This window comes from Manacus vitellinus, unplaced genomic scaffold (genome assembly GCF_001715985.3).
Source record: "Manacus vitellinus isolate BGI_N305 unplaced genomic scaffold, ASM171598v3 scaffold_5_pilon, whole genome shotgun sequence".
Taxonomy (NCBI): domain Eukaryota; kingdom Metazoa; phylum Chordata; class Aves; order Passeriformes; family Pipridae; genus Manacus; species Manacus vitellinus.
Window position 1 is genome coordinate 6,526,327 of NW_021940682.1, and position 17,610 is coordinate 6,543,936.

Sequence of the window (17,610 nt, forward strand, 5' to 3'; positions counted from 1 at the left end):
TAAAGCTCACAAATGCAAATTATCACGCTGCAAAAGCAGCTCAAGTAGCTGATTGCAGTGATCTCCCTCTCTCTCCTCTTATACCACTACTGCCTGTGTGCTGTCCTCATATGCCTGTGCTTCAAGCTTTTGGGAGGGATTTCCAGGGGTGTTTCCCTCCATATGTGCTTAATGCCAAGCAAAATGGGCCCTCTGTTCCCAAATCCAGTCGCAGTACAAATGAATTGCCAAAGTAATAAACCTGGGTGTCACCTTCCAGCCCGTGGTAGCCACCTATCCTTCATTATGAACCACGAGTCTCCTCCCAAACTCATGCCATGATCTGTTGTTCTAGCCCTCAGAATAGTCCTGGAGGGTGGAATAAGATCCTGAACACAGGGAGGCCACGATCAGCTATCTCACTGGTAAAGTGATTTCTTATCCTGTAAAAAAGTCCTCCTGAATGGACAGGAGTCCTCATGAAAAGTGTCTGTCTGTTATGGGGGGAGCATGTAAGTAGCAGTTCTCTTGTGGGGCCACCACTGAGATCAAGGCCCCAGTGAAGCTGAATGACATGTATTTCTTCCCCCAGAGAGATGCCTGGTGGTGAGCACGGTTTGGCTTTCACAGTGATAGCTTTTAGGAGGCTCCAGCCACTGTCAGGCAAAGTTTCCTGGGAATACACTCCCTGATGTAGTGAAACAAACATGCTCTGACTCTGTTGCTGGGTTAATAGTGCAAGAAAAGCAGAGGCAGTTTCCCCTTGAGACCTAAACACATTTTCACTTAAGTTATCAAAAGAAACGATAAATACTTTAATATTTTGCGAGGCTTAGGGAATCTTTAAAAATTGAGAGTCCTACAGAAGTGAGTATGAAATTCCACACCAATTCCAGCCTTCAAACCATCTCCTCCCTCCCTTCTACTAAACCCACATTTGCAGCATCCTACCTTTCCAAATAATAAGGGTTTTCCTGATAGAAGCATTTGTTTTCTTTTTCCATGTGGCTCAGGCGGCTGTAGTCATTTGGGTAAACAAAGGATAAATGAACCTGAACAGAGAAAAATAAAGTAAAACTCATAAATGCCAGACATCAGTCACAAGGTAACCCAGACATAGTTGCAGGGTAACCAGCCCTTTTTAAAGGGAGTAGGAGTTGCTCACTAAATCTTTGCCTCTCCAAGGCATGCAGTAGCAGGCTGTGAGAATGGAAAACAGAAGGAAGCATGCTAGGATATGTGCCTGGGTGTGTCTTTTCCTCCCTTTCTCAGCATCTGTCTGTCCATCTCTGTAACTGTGAGCTTAATTCAAATAACAGAGTGAGAACTAGGCGGGAGAGAGGTGGCCATGCCCTCCTGAAGAGATGTCAGGGGCTTTAGTGGTACAGTTCACCCCACAAAGAATGAAATCCTCAGCCACTGTGAGGTTCTGTGTGAAGGCAAGCTCAGCTCTTTGGTTTGAGGCCTGAGTGGCTCTGTAAGACACACACACACTTGTACCCTGGTGAGACACATGAGCAGTGCACAGCACTCATCTCCCTTTCCTTGACGTTGCCCTCTGGCACGTACTGAGATGCAGAGACCCGAACACATGATCAGATCAGCCCAGGAGCTTCAGATCGGTGGAGAAGCCCCGTGGTTAATGGGATCTCTCTCTCCTTCCTCCTTGTGTTCCCCTGGGCAAGCACCTGCTTAAGAAATAAAACTTACAAACTGGAGCCCCTGGTAGCGCTGCAGAGGAAATCCATTCACCAGGTAGCTGGGCTTGTAGGGGCAGTCGGGCAAGGCTCGGCGCACACGGGACTTGCTGAGCAGAGGCACTGGGAAGAGGAAACACATGGGCAAGTGCTGCAGGAGGAGCCCGGCTGCAACTGATGCACCAGCTTAGCTACTTCTGGCCCTGGTTTTTATTTATCCGTGTGAAATGGTAACAGACACATAAAGCAAACCTTGCACAACTCATCTCCTTACATCCCTCTAAGGTACTAGCACAAAAATATTATGCCTGGGGATGTTGTGTGAGTTGGATGTCAAGAAAGAGGAGCTGGGTTTAGTCTGTGCTTTGTCTCCTACAGCGACTGATACTGCAGCAGCCCCTCTCTTCTGCACCAGGAATAAGAAGACATGGCCTTGACAACTGTGGTGTAGGAGGACGATGCTTCTCAGCTGTGTCACCACACGTGCTGTGACAGGCTGCAGTTACCTCCTCAGCTGCTTTGCAAGTCTTACCTTCGTAAAGAGTGTCCCGGGGGTCAGGCTTCAACATGTCAGCCGGGTGTGCCTCGCTGCCTGCGCTGTCAGCAGGCCGGCTCCTGTGACTGGCCAATGTCTGCGGGATATGCCCGACCTCATCCATCTTTAAAAGCGTCTCGTCTAGAAACCAGAGAGAGAACAGAAGGGGGAGGAAGGGCTAATTTGTCCCTTGTCCCAAAAAGCACCTCTCTCCAACGTCAGCCTTTCCCAAATGGCTTTGCATTCATGGCACTAATGCTGTCTCCGGCACAGCAATGCCTAAATGGTGCTGATCAGGAGCATCACTGCAAAGACACTGCAGGAAGGAAAGGCTCTGACCCAGAAAGCTGGAAATACAGAAGCTGTGGGGTAGGAACATGGCTGTCACTGAAAGCAAACACACACAGGGATAAGTTATGGAGGAAAATGGCCTCCTGTCTTGGACGGACCAGCAGTGGTGTGTTGAAGAAGCCCCATGCTGGCAGGAATTAATGGATGCCTCTGTATCATTAGTATTGCATTTCTTTTAAAAGGAGATAAAAAAGATGAATGGGAGGAAAAACCTGAAAAAACCTTTTCCACCTGTGCTGGAAAAGGATCAGGACCCCGGGGCAAGGCCTTCAGTGGCTGAGGAGGATGTTACTCCAGAAAGGGAATAAAGACCCACAGTAAGCCAGGAGCAATGGGAAGCTCAGACTCAAGACTGATTATTGGTTACATTTTTTCTTGGTGCTGCTGCCATGGGACTTCATGTCTCCATAGATCTTACTCTAAAATGAGGGGAATTGAACAAATATCCATGAGGGAAAAAGCAACATGCTGCCAAGGGCACTAGTGTGCAGCTTTTGGGTACTGAACAACACATGAACCCAGAAGGAATGGGATGACATGATACAGCCAAAGGCTAATATGGAAGAGAGAAAAACTATATGGGCAGAAGGTGACAGATAAAGGTGAGACTGCAGCACTGTACCTAACCACAGAGGGATCTTCTGGGATGTCAGTCTTCTATTCTACACGGAATTAATAAGAAGAAAAGAGAAGAAGGAAAAAGGATGAAGATGGAAGACCTAATGGAAAGCCTAGTCCTGGCCAAATGGCAGGTTTCAGAAAATACAGCAGCAGGTTGTAATCCAAGACATAGCAAACAGATGTCTCGACTACATCAGGGAGTCTTCCATGCACAGAAGTGCTGGCATGGAAAGAACCCAGAAACATTGGAAGGCAACAGTAGTAGATATGGAAAGGGGGAATGCTGGCAGAGGAAAGTGATGCTGACAAAGCTAGGTAAGGGTAAACAGGACTAAGGAGTTCCTTAACTGATAAAGGCATCACTTGATGTGCTAAGAAGGGTTTACAAAACAGGAGGGACTGGACTGATGTGTTTGCTGCAATCCAGCAACAACTTGAAGAGGCTTGAGGCTAGTACAGAAGAAAGCAGCATCTCCCAATATCACTAGTGTATCCTGCTGTGTTCAGGACCCAGAGTGAAATCCCCTGGAAGTGCTACAGTGGCCCCCTCCCTGGTCATGTCCAGCTGACAGCACTTCCCCACAGCTCCCATGCTGTGGGCCTCACATTCCCCCTGGCTCTCAGCAAGCAAACTCCATCCTGTGTTACTCTCATATCTGGAACGCTTCTCACCCTTGCAGACTCTTCTCACTACCTCTAGACTTCCCTGGAATAACGTTCCAATCTTACTTCCAATTCTATTATATATGAGTCATACCCTTGTCCAGAAGTCTTTCTCCTGACCTGTCTCCACCTTTTTCTCCTAATGATCTGTATGCCTGGTATTTGCCTGGCTAGACTATGATTCATGGTGAAACACCACTGATAAGTTTTGGAAGAATGGGGAGGTGCTTGGGAAAACCTGTGATGAAGATACTTACTAGCAAAAAGGGAGAGGTATTGGGAGTCAATCACTCTGAACTTCGCCTCTGGGTCATTCAGTCTCCACTGGAACAGAGAAACACATTAAAATGAAGTGCTTATGGAGTTAACCAAGCCTGAAAAAAAGGAACAGGCACAAGATGTTTTTTTCACCAGATGGGTTCGCAGCTTTCCTCTTTCTCCCTGCTATGACTGAATTTACCTAGCAGCAAAAGACCAGGAATAAGCTGAGATCCCCCAGGACAAATCCAAAATGGGAAAGGACAAAAAGCTGCAATGGAGACCAGAGAGGGCAGAACTATCCCAAGTAAGCAGAGGAAAGGGTCCTGACATGTGGACAGGACTATCCCTCACAGAAGTAGGTAAGGGTTCTGGAAGGGATTAGATACATCTCATGCAAGAGGAGCTGAGGCCTGGGAAAGGAGGGGAATAGTTACAAACATCATTCCCAAGCTCTATGGGGATATATATACAGTATCATCATTTCCACAGACTCACTGCTACTTCCACATGGTCTGTTCCTCTGTCATCCTGCTTGTGCAGCACCTCAAAATAGTACCTGCCTGCAGCTGACAACCTGTGAAGAACAACGTGTCTGTCACCAGGAGCGTTTAGGAATATTTCTTAGCTTGTCAGCAGACAGTGAGTGGGGAGCAACCACACCCATGAAACAACCTAATTCTCAGGGTGAACGGGGTTAGGGCTGCCAAGAAAATCCAGATGCTGACAGTGAGATAGGTAGCTTTCCCTGTGCATCTGGAGCACTACAGACCCTTCTCAGTTAATGCTGAATAACTCCCTTTCAGTCTCGCCTGCTGGGTTTTGGCCTCTGGGAAACCCAGCCAATTCCAAGGCAGGAAGCTTGGAATATAGTTCATATAGAGGAGTCTGGATCTGCTGGTGGCTGCTTCCTCTGAGGAAGAAAAATTAAGTTTTGCATTCCTGCAGTAAATCAGCAAAGCTTTGGTAATACCTCAGAGTAATCCCTTTCTCTATATTGCTAAATTCTCCAGGACAAGCCTGGGTTCCTTTTCCTCATCCTTGTGATTTCCTGGCCATGTGCAAAGGTGGCTGGGAGCAAGGGACTTTGCTCACTCACCTCACCATCTTTGACTGCTGGCTGTGAAATTTCCCAAACTCTCCTGGTGCAGTCCACTCCTTCCCTGTCTGTGAAGAGATGGAAGATGCTCTAGTTAACATGAGTTTCTTCTCTTCTAATTGCACTGAGAATGATGAAGAGGGAAAATTGAGCTCTCTCTTCCCTCCAGTACCTCCTGGTAAGTTGTCTGTGAGATCCATCTATGGACAGACTTATGTCACTTAATCATGAGCAGGGGGCTGCCAATATGTAACTGGCTTAAGGTATGACATGTCATACCCATCTGGCATCTGTGGTGGCGTTGTCTGTAGTTGGGCAGGAAAAGAAACTTGAGTAGTCCAAGGAAGTATGTAAGTCAAGTCAGGAAGGTCTCCATTCCCACAGACACACTAAAGCCTGGATAGAAGAAGCCTTGTAGCATGCACAGTACCTTGCCTACACTGGCCAGCAGCTGGAGACCAGAGGTCTTTTCATCTGGGCTCAGCCAGAACTCGGCATTGTCATCCGCAGCAATGGCAAACTGAAACTCCCCTGTTGAGAGATGGAGGCAGTGAGTAGGGCTTTGGGGTAAGGGCTCATGCACAGAACAGATCCTGCTCCTCTAAAATGCTGTCTTTGCCCTTTTTCCTGGTGAGACCATAGTTTCCCTATTGATAATACCACCCTCACCCCTTTGAGCATCTCTGAATTTTCTAACTGAAAACAAACTCTACAGATGCATCTTGTTAACTGTCCTTCCTGCATCGGCTTCATCTGATGTCTAACCTGGAAAGCTAAGAAGTCTATGCAAAGTCTTACTGAATTCCTATTTTGGTTCCAGAGCAATTTTTTTGTGTGAGATGCTGTGTTTGGATGGAGGAAAGTGCACGTGGAGCCACAAAGGGAGTCAGGGGTGCTTGAGTCTCACTGTTCTGGGGATGGCAGCTGAGGGCCAGGGGACCACGAGAGGCGGGTGAGCTCTGGGCAGACACATGCAGCTGGCTGATACAGATGTCAGCTGCTGTCAGATGCTATTCATGCACCCGGGTAGCAGCAGGGACATCAATGATGTCATGTACAATCCCGGGCATGCGAGGGAGGGAGGGGAAGTTCAGGGATTGTTCGTGCCCACACACACGCCATGGGGCTGTGCATTCACGACAGCATTGTTATTTATCTAGCACTTCCCATCTGTTTTCTCCTGTGCTTTTCCTTTCCACCCTACAAGGGAGGCAGATGTGTTCCCACCCATGCCAAGGCCACGGTTAGTCAGGCACGTCACCCACATGAGGGACCAGGCATTGGGCTTGCCAGGGTGAGGTACGAGCGGTTCAGCACCGGGAGGGGAGTGAGGGAGGGGAGGGACAGGTGACAAGAGACGTGAGCAGTGGCACAGCAGCCTCAGAACCCTCACCATTAGTGAAAGGATGCAGGTAGCCAAATATCCGGAGGCCATAGTTGGTCCATTTTGGGGACACAGCCAACTTCTTCAGTGTAGTTCGTGTCTGAAGTGGAAGAAGAAAAAAAATTACCAAAATAATTTTAGATGTGACAGGAAGAAGGGGAGATATAAAAGTCCTGAGACAGGTGGGTAGAGGGAAGTACGAGGTTTGCTCTGAGAGGATGGGCTACAGTGTGTGATGGAGGCAGAGAGAAAGAGCAGGCCAGATGAGAACTGAACTGGAGCAGGTGCTGCTGTGGATGGGAGAGCTGCATGGGAATGCCATTGAGATGGTGGGGACAGGATGTGGCATTTGCTAGCTACTTGGAAGGAGAGTACCAAATACAGGGCTCCTTCACCGTGTGTCCAAGGCCTAGCAGGCCAGCATAAGAAAAATGAGCCTCCCTTGTGCAGCAGAAGAGCTGCCACCCTTGACACCTTGTGAAAATCTCCTGCTCCCTCAGCAGGAGGACAAAGGAAGTGGTTGAGAGGGAGGTGATGGATGCTTATGAGCAGCAGGACAGACAGATGATGGATAGAGATAGGGACAGGATGTGAAGGGAGCAGGGGTGACCCAGCTGGGAAGCAGAGCTGGGAAGTGTGGGGCAGCAGGTGTCATGGTCTTACTTACGTGAGGGAAGAGGGGGAAGTGCAGGTTTTTCCTGAGCTGCTCAATGGAGCCGCCGCACCAGTCCTCGAACACGTGCAGATTAGCCTGGCCCTGGAACTAGGAGGCAGAAGCAGGGCACCATGAATTGTTGCATCCCTCCCCTGTGTGCCTCCCCTGTCTTGACAGCCTTGGCCATGGCCCCAGCACTGGAGCACTTGAGAGAGCGAAGGAAGATGCCACTGCTGCGATGGGCTGGTCTGAAGGAGACACAGGTCCAGCCCCCCGTTTCTCATCTGCTGAGGGTTTGGGGTTGGAACACATGACTGAATAGCACCAGGAAACTGTGCTAATGCTTGGGACATCTCACTACATGGCTAGGGTTCACTCCATTAAGGAGGTGTTTAACCAGAGGTCAGTGCTCTGAGACAATACTGTGGAACACACTGCAGGGTGGCAATAGCCCCCCATGATGCAGCAGAGAAAGTGTAGGGTCCTACATTCTCCAAGAATGTGTTTTGGACTCTCTCACCATCCCAGGGCTATCTTCCTGACCTGAGGAAGAGGGACACACTGCAGGGGTGGGAGGGAGATGCCAGATCACCTTCTCAAAGCATGTCTTGAGATGTAAAGCTCATGGAGGACAGTGGGGACAGCGAGGCGGAGGCTCGGCAGGTGGGGGTGCAGATGTCTGTCCCCACTACGCAGCCACTCTGGTCAGGAAATGCTGTCAGTGTCCAACGGAGGCCTGGAGCACAGCTTTGTTGGGAAAAGCTTGCTGGCCACTGTGGGACTGCAGCAATACATTCCTCAATGGACAAACTTCCTTTTTGTCAGAGCCATTCGGAAGGGAATCACTGTCTGCCCCCCAGCAAAGTCCAAGCTCTCTGTCTTCGACCAGTGGAGCTGGGTGCTGAAACCCTCCTCACAGTACTGGCACCCAACAGTGGAGAATAAATAGGCTGGAGACGGTAGAAGCTACCTTAGATGGCGAAATGCTGAAGAAAGGAATAGGTTGCCTTGGGACTGGGGAGGTTTTGCAGTGGATGTCTTGCCTATATAAGGGCTATGTGAGCAGGGCTGGGGGAATGGCCTGAACAGCACCCAAATGTCTACAGATGGCAGCAAATTCTTAGTTTTCACTGGGGAGTCTCCAGCAGGGCTGCAGCAGCACAGTGGAGGAGGGTCCAACCCCTCCGTGCACTCCTGGCAGAGGAACTGCTTCCTGGATTTATTTTTCCCAGGATGGTGCGTTGGAGGTGCATTTTGAAATACACTGAAGGAAGGCTGCGGAGCAAACTTGGCTCAGCACCAGTAATGCTCCCTGTGAGCTGTGGACTTTAGTCCTGCACATGAAAGCCATTTCTGTATGCCAGGCAAAACACATCACAACCACTGCTGTTCTGGAGGGGTCTCTCATCAGCCCTCTCTCACTGGTGTCTGCACTGCCAGGGCTTGACAAATGTCTGCAAGCCCATGTCTACCCCCACTACTACCTCCTTCTCTTCTGACATCCCTTAGACTGGATTCTGCCAGACGAGAGGAAAAGCAGCAAGACAAAGTGGACGTAATTCCCCAGAGTGATGCATAAAATCGTAGCTTAGACGCACAGAGGGCTCAGGGTGATGGATGCAGCCAAGAGAAACCCAGGACTCTGCAGGAACTTGCGATACTAATAAATCACTGCAAGCGTGACAAACATTGAATTGGAATGTAACTGCTGTGCAGTCCCATGCCCCTTGGCCAAATCCAGGTTCACACCCAAGAGTCTTACACTACTTTTCTCAGCCAAATCAAATAATGACAATTGCTGTTTCTTATGGAACATGCAGTGAAGTGAACAGGCTGCGCTCCCACAGCGAGTCACTGCCAGAAACAGTCCTATGGCAGTCTGCTGCTACCTACAAGTGATGCTGGTTTTTCTTCTTAAAGAGTTGCTTGCACACTGCAGATAGCAGGCTCAGAGCCCTGTGAAACGTAGCACAACACTCCCACACCGTGGAGAGGCTGGCACTGCAGTCTGCTCCCGCCAAAGACAGACCCAGGGGATACTCCCAAAGCTCAAGACTGCAATGGAGCTGGGCTGGCTTTGGCATGGGGTAGCCCAAATGCAAACCCAGATATTTATTAGAGAAATCCCAAAAGACTGGCTAGACTTGCTCAAATGTTTGCAGAGGAAACTTGGACCACTCCCACTGCAATACAAGATTTTACTGCAGAGTTTGGCAGGATTAGGGAGAGGGCAGCCTACTAAAAAATAAGGCAGACACTACTATACTAGGTACACCATCAGTGGTGAAGGAGGTGTTCCCTGGGATTTGTAGCCTGACACTCCTGTCTCCAAAGTCTTTACGAAGTATTCTGGCAGGAGTTAATGAGATCACTTTGCCATCCTGTGCTCAGACTTACTAGAAATAATTAACTGGTAAATAATAAGTATTTCTTGCATGCAGTTTCAGAGTCTTTTCTAAATCAACAGATTTTTCTCCTGAGTTACAGTAGCCTAACTTACTTTCCGCTGCCTCCAAAAGGGAAAAGAACATTATTGACAGATAAGTGTTGGCTGCCCAAAGCGCTGCTCTGGGACTGAAAACTGAGCTAGGCTTTAATTTTAGGGCCCCAGAAGTCATCAGTCTAGCAGCTGTTTTGAAACCCTATCACCTCTGTCCCTCCAACTCAATCCATGGCTGTCCATTGCAGGCAGCTGAGAAATTCCTCTGTTTGCTATATGTGTCTCCTCTGGAATATGCAGTAACAGTCTCCTGCTTGGGGCTTTTGCAGATTGTAGTTACAGATAAGCATCACCATCATTCCCAATTCATGCACACAGAAAAGTCAATGGATTTTCTAAAACATGGCTACTAAGTCTGACTTCCCAGCTTAGAACTACCTGGCCCTTTTTTTCAAAGGAATGGAAATTTAGGACCTGGCAAGCGATAAGACAAGTGCCCCTTAAAAACACCTGCTTTGCAAATTCTGGATAGACTGATTTGGCCAGAAGCAGGAATAGAAGCCAAGAGTATGGGTTTTCAATGGGAGTGTTTTTACGTGACCTGTGCCTTCCCATTTGGAGGGCAACCCCTGCTCCTCAGCTTCCTCCCTGTCCCAACCCCACCTTATGCTGCTTATGTCCACCCTGGCTGAAATAGCAGCACTGCAAGAACCCAGCTCAGATCCAAAACGGGCACAGGTCGTGCACCAAGGGCACCGTCAGCACAGGGTGAGTGTGCCCAGGAGCTCATGCACAAGAGCTGTTCTGCCCAAGGAGGTCTGTGCAGGTCGACACCCTCCGGAGCACAACACCATGGGCACACAGTGACCCAAAGGAAGGGAGAGCTGGACCCTAACAAGTGCAGGGAGGGGAGAGCTGGGACAGGCCTTTGCTTCACTGCTGATGCAGTGGCCTCCATGTCTTTTTGGAACGTGGTTGGTCTCTGAGCACCAGTGCTGACCCTTCCTGCTGAGCATGCTGAAATAATGCCTGCCTGCAGCCCTGGCTTGGTATTAAGAGATTTTAGTATTTCTGCTTCCTTCTAGTGAGAAATTTTAGATTATCAGCCCCTGCTAGAAAAACAGACCATAGAGGAGGATCAAGCACACAAGAGCCCAGACCTCTCTTTCTAGCCCAAATCCTATCATATCAAAACTGCCTGGAGGGGGGTGGCACCACACACCCAAGGGCTCCTGGTGAGCAAGGAGCCCAAGGAAGAAAGGTCAGGGCAAGCAGCAAAGCTGGGAGGATTGCAGCAGCAGAGACATGGCCTGTTGCCTTGTAACTGGAGCTGGATGGAGAAGAGAAGTCTTTCCTAATTTAATTCTGGGTGGCTCTGGCATCACAGAGGCAAATCAGCTGCGTGGCTGCACGCAGCCCAGGGAATGCACAGCACCGGGGATGATAAACAGGGCACAGAGAGGGCCTGAGCCTGGGAAGAAAGGCGACATTGTGCTGCCAACTAGAAACTCCTGAGTTTATAAGACTCCTCTGTCTCTGCAGAGTGGCTGTGGCCCCTCCTCCTGCTTGGCCCAGCTCCCCTGACTGGGTGACATTCAGCCTCCAGCAGCTGGGCTTGGCTGCACGCTCTGCTGTGCTGGGCACTTGTGCGAATCCATCAAGACAAGTTAGTTACACAGGCCCCCTCCCTGTCTGGATGGGCAGGAGTGGGCAAGGAAGGGACATCAGCAGGGACAGAGCAAGCAGCAATAGCTCTGTCTTTCAGTCTTCTAATGAAAGGATGCTTTCTCTTAGGGCAGGTTCGGTAGCAGAACAATACCCCAGCACAGTGCTTTGGTTTTGTACAGCACCTATGCACCTATACAAGTGCTGCCTGCAAGGGGCTGCGCTCCTGGACACCCCTCACAGAGAGAACAAAGTCCTGAGGCTGTGCAGACATGACAGAGGGGAGGACATTTTAAATGCACCCCAGTGCTTTCTCCTCTCAGAGCTGTACAGAAGCTTTTGCAGAGGCAAATGAGAATGATGAGGCTAACCAGGTTTTTCTGAAAATCCTCCCACCCCACAGCAGTGTCAAATGGTGACACTCATGGTCCCAACAGTGCAGTTTTGCCCTGACAATAGCCAGGCACCTTTCTGAATTAATTAAACAAGACATCCGACATCTCTCCACCCTGAGGAGGCAGTGGGAGATGCTGGAAGCTGGAAGACTTTGCTGTGGTGCCTGGAACCGACAGTAAGGGTAGGGACCATCATGTGCACAGGCACCTTGAGGAGCCCAGGTGTGAGGCTGAACCCTGCCTTCCCCCAGACACAGGGTAAAAATTCATTAGGGGTTTCCTATGCGCACACTTTCCCGCCACGTTATCCAAGGCCGAAGACTTAAACTGCTTGTTTCATATCCTGAAACTGAGAGGGGGGAAATTGAAACCTGCCTTTTTTTGGACATACTGGCTTGCCAGCTCACCCTGCAACCCTGTTAATTATTTATGTTTGTCAGGAATATATCTCTCTATTCAAATAAAGCCCAGTTCCCTGACCTGTGTCAGGCAACCTGGTGCCCCTCACCCCAGGTATCAGGCTGCAATTAAGTTATTACAGATGCCACAGGGAGGGCACAATGGTATTACAGACCCTGGGTAATTAATTTGGGCAGAGTCACAGAAAAACTTAATCCCTAGGTCAGGAGAAATTTCAGCCAGTGGTTAAGAGGACAGCAAGCAGCTCTATACAGAGCTGTGTCCATGGATCCCTCTCCATCACCTGCAGCTGGTGCTGGTGAACTGCTGGCCTCTGCAGTCAGGGTGACTCTGCTGACCCTCTGGGTACAGACACTTCCTGCAGCAAGGGCAGGAAACGTTGCCTTATAGAGTCAAAGAGAAAACTGTCCAGGCCACAGCATGTACCTCACCAGCTGCATCTCTAACCCAGTGAAGGCTCATTGCACACCACAGCCGCCTGCTCTCAAGACTTCTAAGAAATCCCTAGGAGGGGATCAGAGACACAGGGCAAAGCCTCAGAGAAGCTGGGGGATGCCATGCAGAGCCTGCCATGGGAGAGGGGAGCAGTACATGCTCCTGACACCCCTGTGCACCCCTGGCCTTCGTGTCCCACTGGTTCTCAGCCAGCAGCTGCTCACCTGCGAGGCAGCCCTGCCTGCACACTGCCCACACACTGCCTGCACGGCCCTGCAGCCAGAGGAAGCCCCCAGGCTCCAGCTGGAACCGGCACACCAGAGCCAAGGCAGCAGAATAGATCAGTAGTCTGGTCTGGTTCTGGGCACTGGAAGGTGACTGGTGCTGGCTACTTCCAGGAAAGCTTTAGCTCATGCTGCGGGGACATGAACTGCTCATTGCAATGCTGGAGGGACACACTTTTCCTCCATCACCAGTGACAATCTCATCCTGAGCACAGGGCCAGCAGCCGGCTCGCTCCACAGGGGAGCTGCAGAGGCCCTTTAATTTGTGCAGGTCTCTAATCACCTTGAGGAATTTAGTGAGCCAGTTCCATTAGCTAAATGCCCCCAGGCTGGTGGGCCTCTCATTAGAAGCAGGTTGCATTGCTCCCTTATCTGAAGAGGAATGATGAGATAAGGGAGCAGGGGAGGAAAGAATAAACGAGGCATGAAGGAAACAAAGGGGGTGTTTACCTCAGTCTGTAAGGGTCACCAGAGAAGGCCTCTGTTCATTGAAGTGTCACTGAAGTGGAGAAATCTCTATGTATGACACACAGGGGTTGGATTGCAAATGCCAGAGCAAGAGCGTGACACTTGTGCGTGCCACAATCATGTATTCTCTTGTCGAATGCTTGGCCCTACGCACCCCAGACCTGAATAAACTTCACTTTTCCGGAAGGCAGTGGGCTGCCTGCTCTCAGGGAATTGTAGGTGGGTGCTTGGTGCCTTGATGACTAGTGCAAAAACCAAATTATCTGGAATCTGGACACACCTGTCTTTCCAGATGATTACTGAGGTCTGTAAGTGTCATTAAGCAGAGAGGGGGTGATAGGGGACAGAGCTCCCATAAAGTGAATTAATTTCCAGGCAGATGTCCCTGCCTTACATTCTTGCTGTACAAGTCTCTAGCTACACTTCCCTCATGCAAAACAATGGAGAAAAGCACCCACCTCTGGCAACCATGGGACAGGGTTGTCCACAGCCGCATAATTTGATTTATTCCTCCCAGGTCTTTGCAGCTCTTGCTTCTGAAATACAAGTAGAGGAAACTCAAAGTAACCCAATAAATGACACAGCACTGACATCTAAACAAGAAGGCTCAAACCTGGTTACAAGAACATATGAGAAAATAAAACAAGTTCTCAAGCTCCCTTTCCAAAGGACAGGCCAGTTATCATGGCCATAGTGGGGTGAAAATGCTTGTTTGACAGCACATTTCAGGTGAGCTACTGAGGGAAAAGGACATCAATACTTTATAACAGCTTGTTAACACAGAGTTAAAACTTAGGTCATTTTCTGGTGGTTTTTTTTCCCATCCTTGTTTCAAAAATGTCCAAGCAATAGTTCTTCCAACACTGCCTTTAGGCAAAAGTACCAAGACGTGCTTCACTAGAGAGCAGCAAACTCTCTCCTGATCTTTCATTTCTGCTTCTGTCTTGCTCATTGCTACCTTCCTGTGCCACAGATCCAGTCAGCTTCAGCCCACTGCTGTGGCTTAGTACATCTAAAATAACTTAACTGACTGCACTGGAGTCATTGTACATTCATATTGCTGTGAGTCAGCTCGGATTTTGCCCCGTGGCGAGCTCTCTTTCCTGCATGAAGAGAGAGCTGTCTCTTGGGGCCAGCATCAGAAAGGAAGGTTTGCCCTTGTAAATGTTCAGAAGGCATCCCAAATCTCCTCACCTGGTGTCCTGGCTCCTGTGGATAGTAAAACTGAAGGCTTGGGTCCCCACCTGGGACATTGGTGTCTGACTGAACCTTAGCCAGTTCCCTCCAGTTTTCATATCCTGTATAGAGGAAACAGAAAGAGGTGTCAGAAAACATCTAATAAAATAAACCACCACAGTTATCAGAATAAACCAGTTCTTTCCAAGGCTGAGAGACCTCTAACTCTCTGAAATTGCCTGGCAGAGACCAGGAGTTGTTTATGCTACTTGGAGTTGGCAGACCGATACGGAGAGAGAAATTGCCTTTATCTTCCTCAAAAGCTCTTCCCTCCTTCTTATTAATACTTATATTAAAGATTCATCATAGTTTCAAAACACGTCAGAGACTTCATTAATCACCATAGGACTGGGAACCTCTTTGTAGATTACTCACATAATCCCAGTGGTCAAACTAAAGAACATCAATTTTTATTAACTAGCAATGTCAAAGAAAAATAAGACAATAACTAGATTACTAATTAATTTAACCATCAAAAGCATATTATTCGTATATATTATTATTTTATTTACACAGTAAAAGCTATCAATCCTCTCTTCTTGAAGGAAATTATGGCAAAGAATGCTGCAATGTCTAAAATATTAGCATCCCCTCCCCTCCCAGTCTGCTCAATCCAGAGGTGAGGATCAATCTTGATTTCCTTCTACAACTCTGGCGGCCTCCTGGGCTTAGAAGGGAAAAGATGAGCAGATGCAGCATAACACTGTAGCTCCCTGTGACCACTGCCCATGTCACTGATAAGACAGTGCTGGTGAGCAGAGCCTCCCAACAGTGCTTCAGTGGCTCACACCATGTGGTTTTCAGATTTGATAAACACTTTGGCACTTAGTCAGCAACTAACCAGCCTGCCAGCACCTCAGTGCTGTGCCCACACCACATGACAGCTTCATCATGAAGGGCAAGTGCCAAAACCTCCACAAGTCCTAACCCATTCCCAGCTGGTTGCAAACCAACTCAACATCCATGTACCAAGGAGCAGAGCCAAGCTCTCTACCCACTTTCTTTAAAATTGGAAATCATCCTCAAAGCTCTGGGAGGTCGAGAGAAGTTGGCTGTATGTAAAGGGAATCATCCCATCATCTTCAAGTCCAACAAACTTAGACAAATGGTCTGAGCCCTCTGCACCGTTCTTGCAGCCAGAAATAGCAGGAACATGCTCTGAGGATGAAGAACAGCCCACTTCTGGGGAAACATCTGCATACCCATCTTCAGTCAACTCACTCATCTTCCCCTGGCCAATTATTGCACCTACAAACTGAGTTGAAAAACTCTGTCTTTCCTTACTCATGAATCTGGGTCCTATGGAATCTGGCAGAGGTGAGTAGAAAAGTGAAGATGTTGAAGCTGCCTCCTATGATCTGGTGACCAAAGGGGACAATTACTGAGAAGAAAGTGCAAGAAGTGTGGAAAACATGAAAGTGGTCACAGATACAACGGAGAGACAAGACTCGAGACAACTAGGGTGTTCTGCTCTCCTGATGTGGGCGTTGGCTTGGATGTGTGAGTTTTGTTCGGGCCCCCTTAGATGCTGAACAGTCACAAATTTCTGATCTAGATCATCCCATTCCCAGATTTTGATTTGAAGCTATGCATTTCAGTTTATGGCTAAAAATATCAACATCAGCATTTATCTTCTGCAGAAGATTTTTCAGTCAGACGCTGTGTGATTAATCTACTGATTAATGCAGTCAAGCACATCTTGTGCTTCAAGGACTGACTGCCATGGGAAAGAAGGAGAAATTCTGGTGTCTACATAATTTTATGTGTAACTGGTGAGTTTCCACATTGTTCAGAGCAATGAGACAAAAACCACTGTTTGTGAGTGTCCTGCAGTTGGACACATGGTCCCACTTGGAATGGGGCTGAAACAGACTTTGTAGTTTGTGTGAAATTCAGGACTTGCTACTTTGAGGGCTCATCATATTAGTGGGAGAGCACAGCAGGTTGTTTTTGGTTTTTTTTCAGAAGGGAGACCCAGAATCATAGAATATCCTGAGTTGGATGGTACCCACAAGGATCATTGAAGTCTCACTGGCTAAATAAGGGAGGAACCAAGTAAATCAGGAAAAAAATAAAACAAGGGCAACAAAAGTCAATTCAGCCCTAGACATTCACTGAGTGAGGACGCCGAGAGAGGCAGGTTTTCTTCTTTTGTGCAGGGGGGAGAGATTATTTGGTTTCATTGTTAAACTCAGCACTTCACTGCCCTGTGGAATAAGCTCTGGATGAAGCATTGGGAACCTGCTTTTCCTGGGAAGAGGATGTTGGCCACCACAGGCAGCCACTCTGGCTGCTCCTGCCCATGGTTGGCATGGAGCCTGCCTTGCAGCAAACACAGAAGCCTGGCTGCACACCAGTGCCATGGCTGACATTTCTTTGACCCCTGGAGAAGAGAAGAAAGGGAGGCAATTCTCTGTGTTGCACAAATATTTACCTAACGCTTACATCAGCCAAACATGGAAGAGACAAAAGAACTATGAATTAATCTGGAGGCAGTGATTTCCTTGCTGGGTATAATTTGTGCTTTGGCAAGTTAATTCTCCAGTATGGTAGGAAATGATTTTCAGAAAATAATAGGATAAACCCTCCTCTCAGAGAGAGTTCTTGGCACTCCAGTTCCTTCTAAAAAGATTGGCTTTTCCCTAGCGATCTCCACTGGACACACTGGCTTTGGAGGACCTGGCTTTGTACGTGCTTTCCTCGCTAGGAGGAGAGGGCTGTAGAAAAGAGACAGATCTCCTCCAGCTTCCTGCAGTCAGAACACCTCCAGAGGCCAACTGCTGATGAAGTTTTTCTCCCCAACACAGGTCACAGGATTCAAGACATTGCCTTTCAGGTATGTATCCACTCCTGTGCAACAGCTGGAGAGTGAAGCCGTTGGCTACATCCACTGCTCTGTCTCAAGAACATCTGAGCAAGGTTCAGCCACAGGTTCAGCCTGTCCTCAAGCTCTCCATGAGCACTGCTCAGCAGCTCAGCTGGCCCAAGCACTCCCTTGATGGCTATTTTTAAGTCAACAAGACTA

General features: G+C 48.6%; 1 protein-coding gene across 1 annotated transcript in view; it reads right to left on the reverse strand.

Annotated features, from left to right (window-relative positions):
- The window catches only part of B4GALNT3 (beta-1,4-N-acetyl-galactosaminyltransferase 3), a 64,893-nt gene that overhangs the window by 10,759 nt on the left and 36,524 nt on the right, over window positions 1-17,610 (reverse strand). The window contains exons 2-12 of the mRNA XM_029963392.1: window positions 14,544-14,647; window positions 13,808-13,885; window positions 7,255-7,350; window positions 6,597-6,687; window positions 5,634-5,734; window positions 5,204-5,271; window positions 4,603-4,681; window positions 4,104-4,170; window positions 2,209-2,352; window positions 1,690-1,799; window positions 931-1,031 (exon numbers count right to left, since the gene is read on the reverse strand). Coding sequence (XP_029819252.1) covers window positions 931-1,031; window positions 1,690-1,799; window positions 2,209-2,352; window positions 4,104-4,170; window positions 4,603-4,681; window positions 5,204-5,271; window positions 5,634-5,734; window positions 6,597-6,687; window positions 7,255-7,350; window positions 13,808-13,885; window positions 14,544-14,647 — 1,039 coding nt within the window. The remainder of the gene's footprint in view (window positions 1-930; window positions 1,032-1,689; window positions 1,800-2,208; window positions 2,353-4,103; window positions 4,171-4,602; window positions 4,682-5,203; window positions 5,272-5,633; window positions 5,735-6,596; window positions 6,688-7,254; window positions 7,351-13,807; window positions 13,886-14,543; window positions 14,648-17,610) is intronic.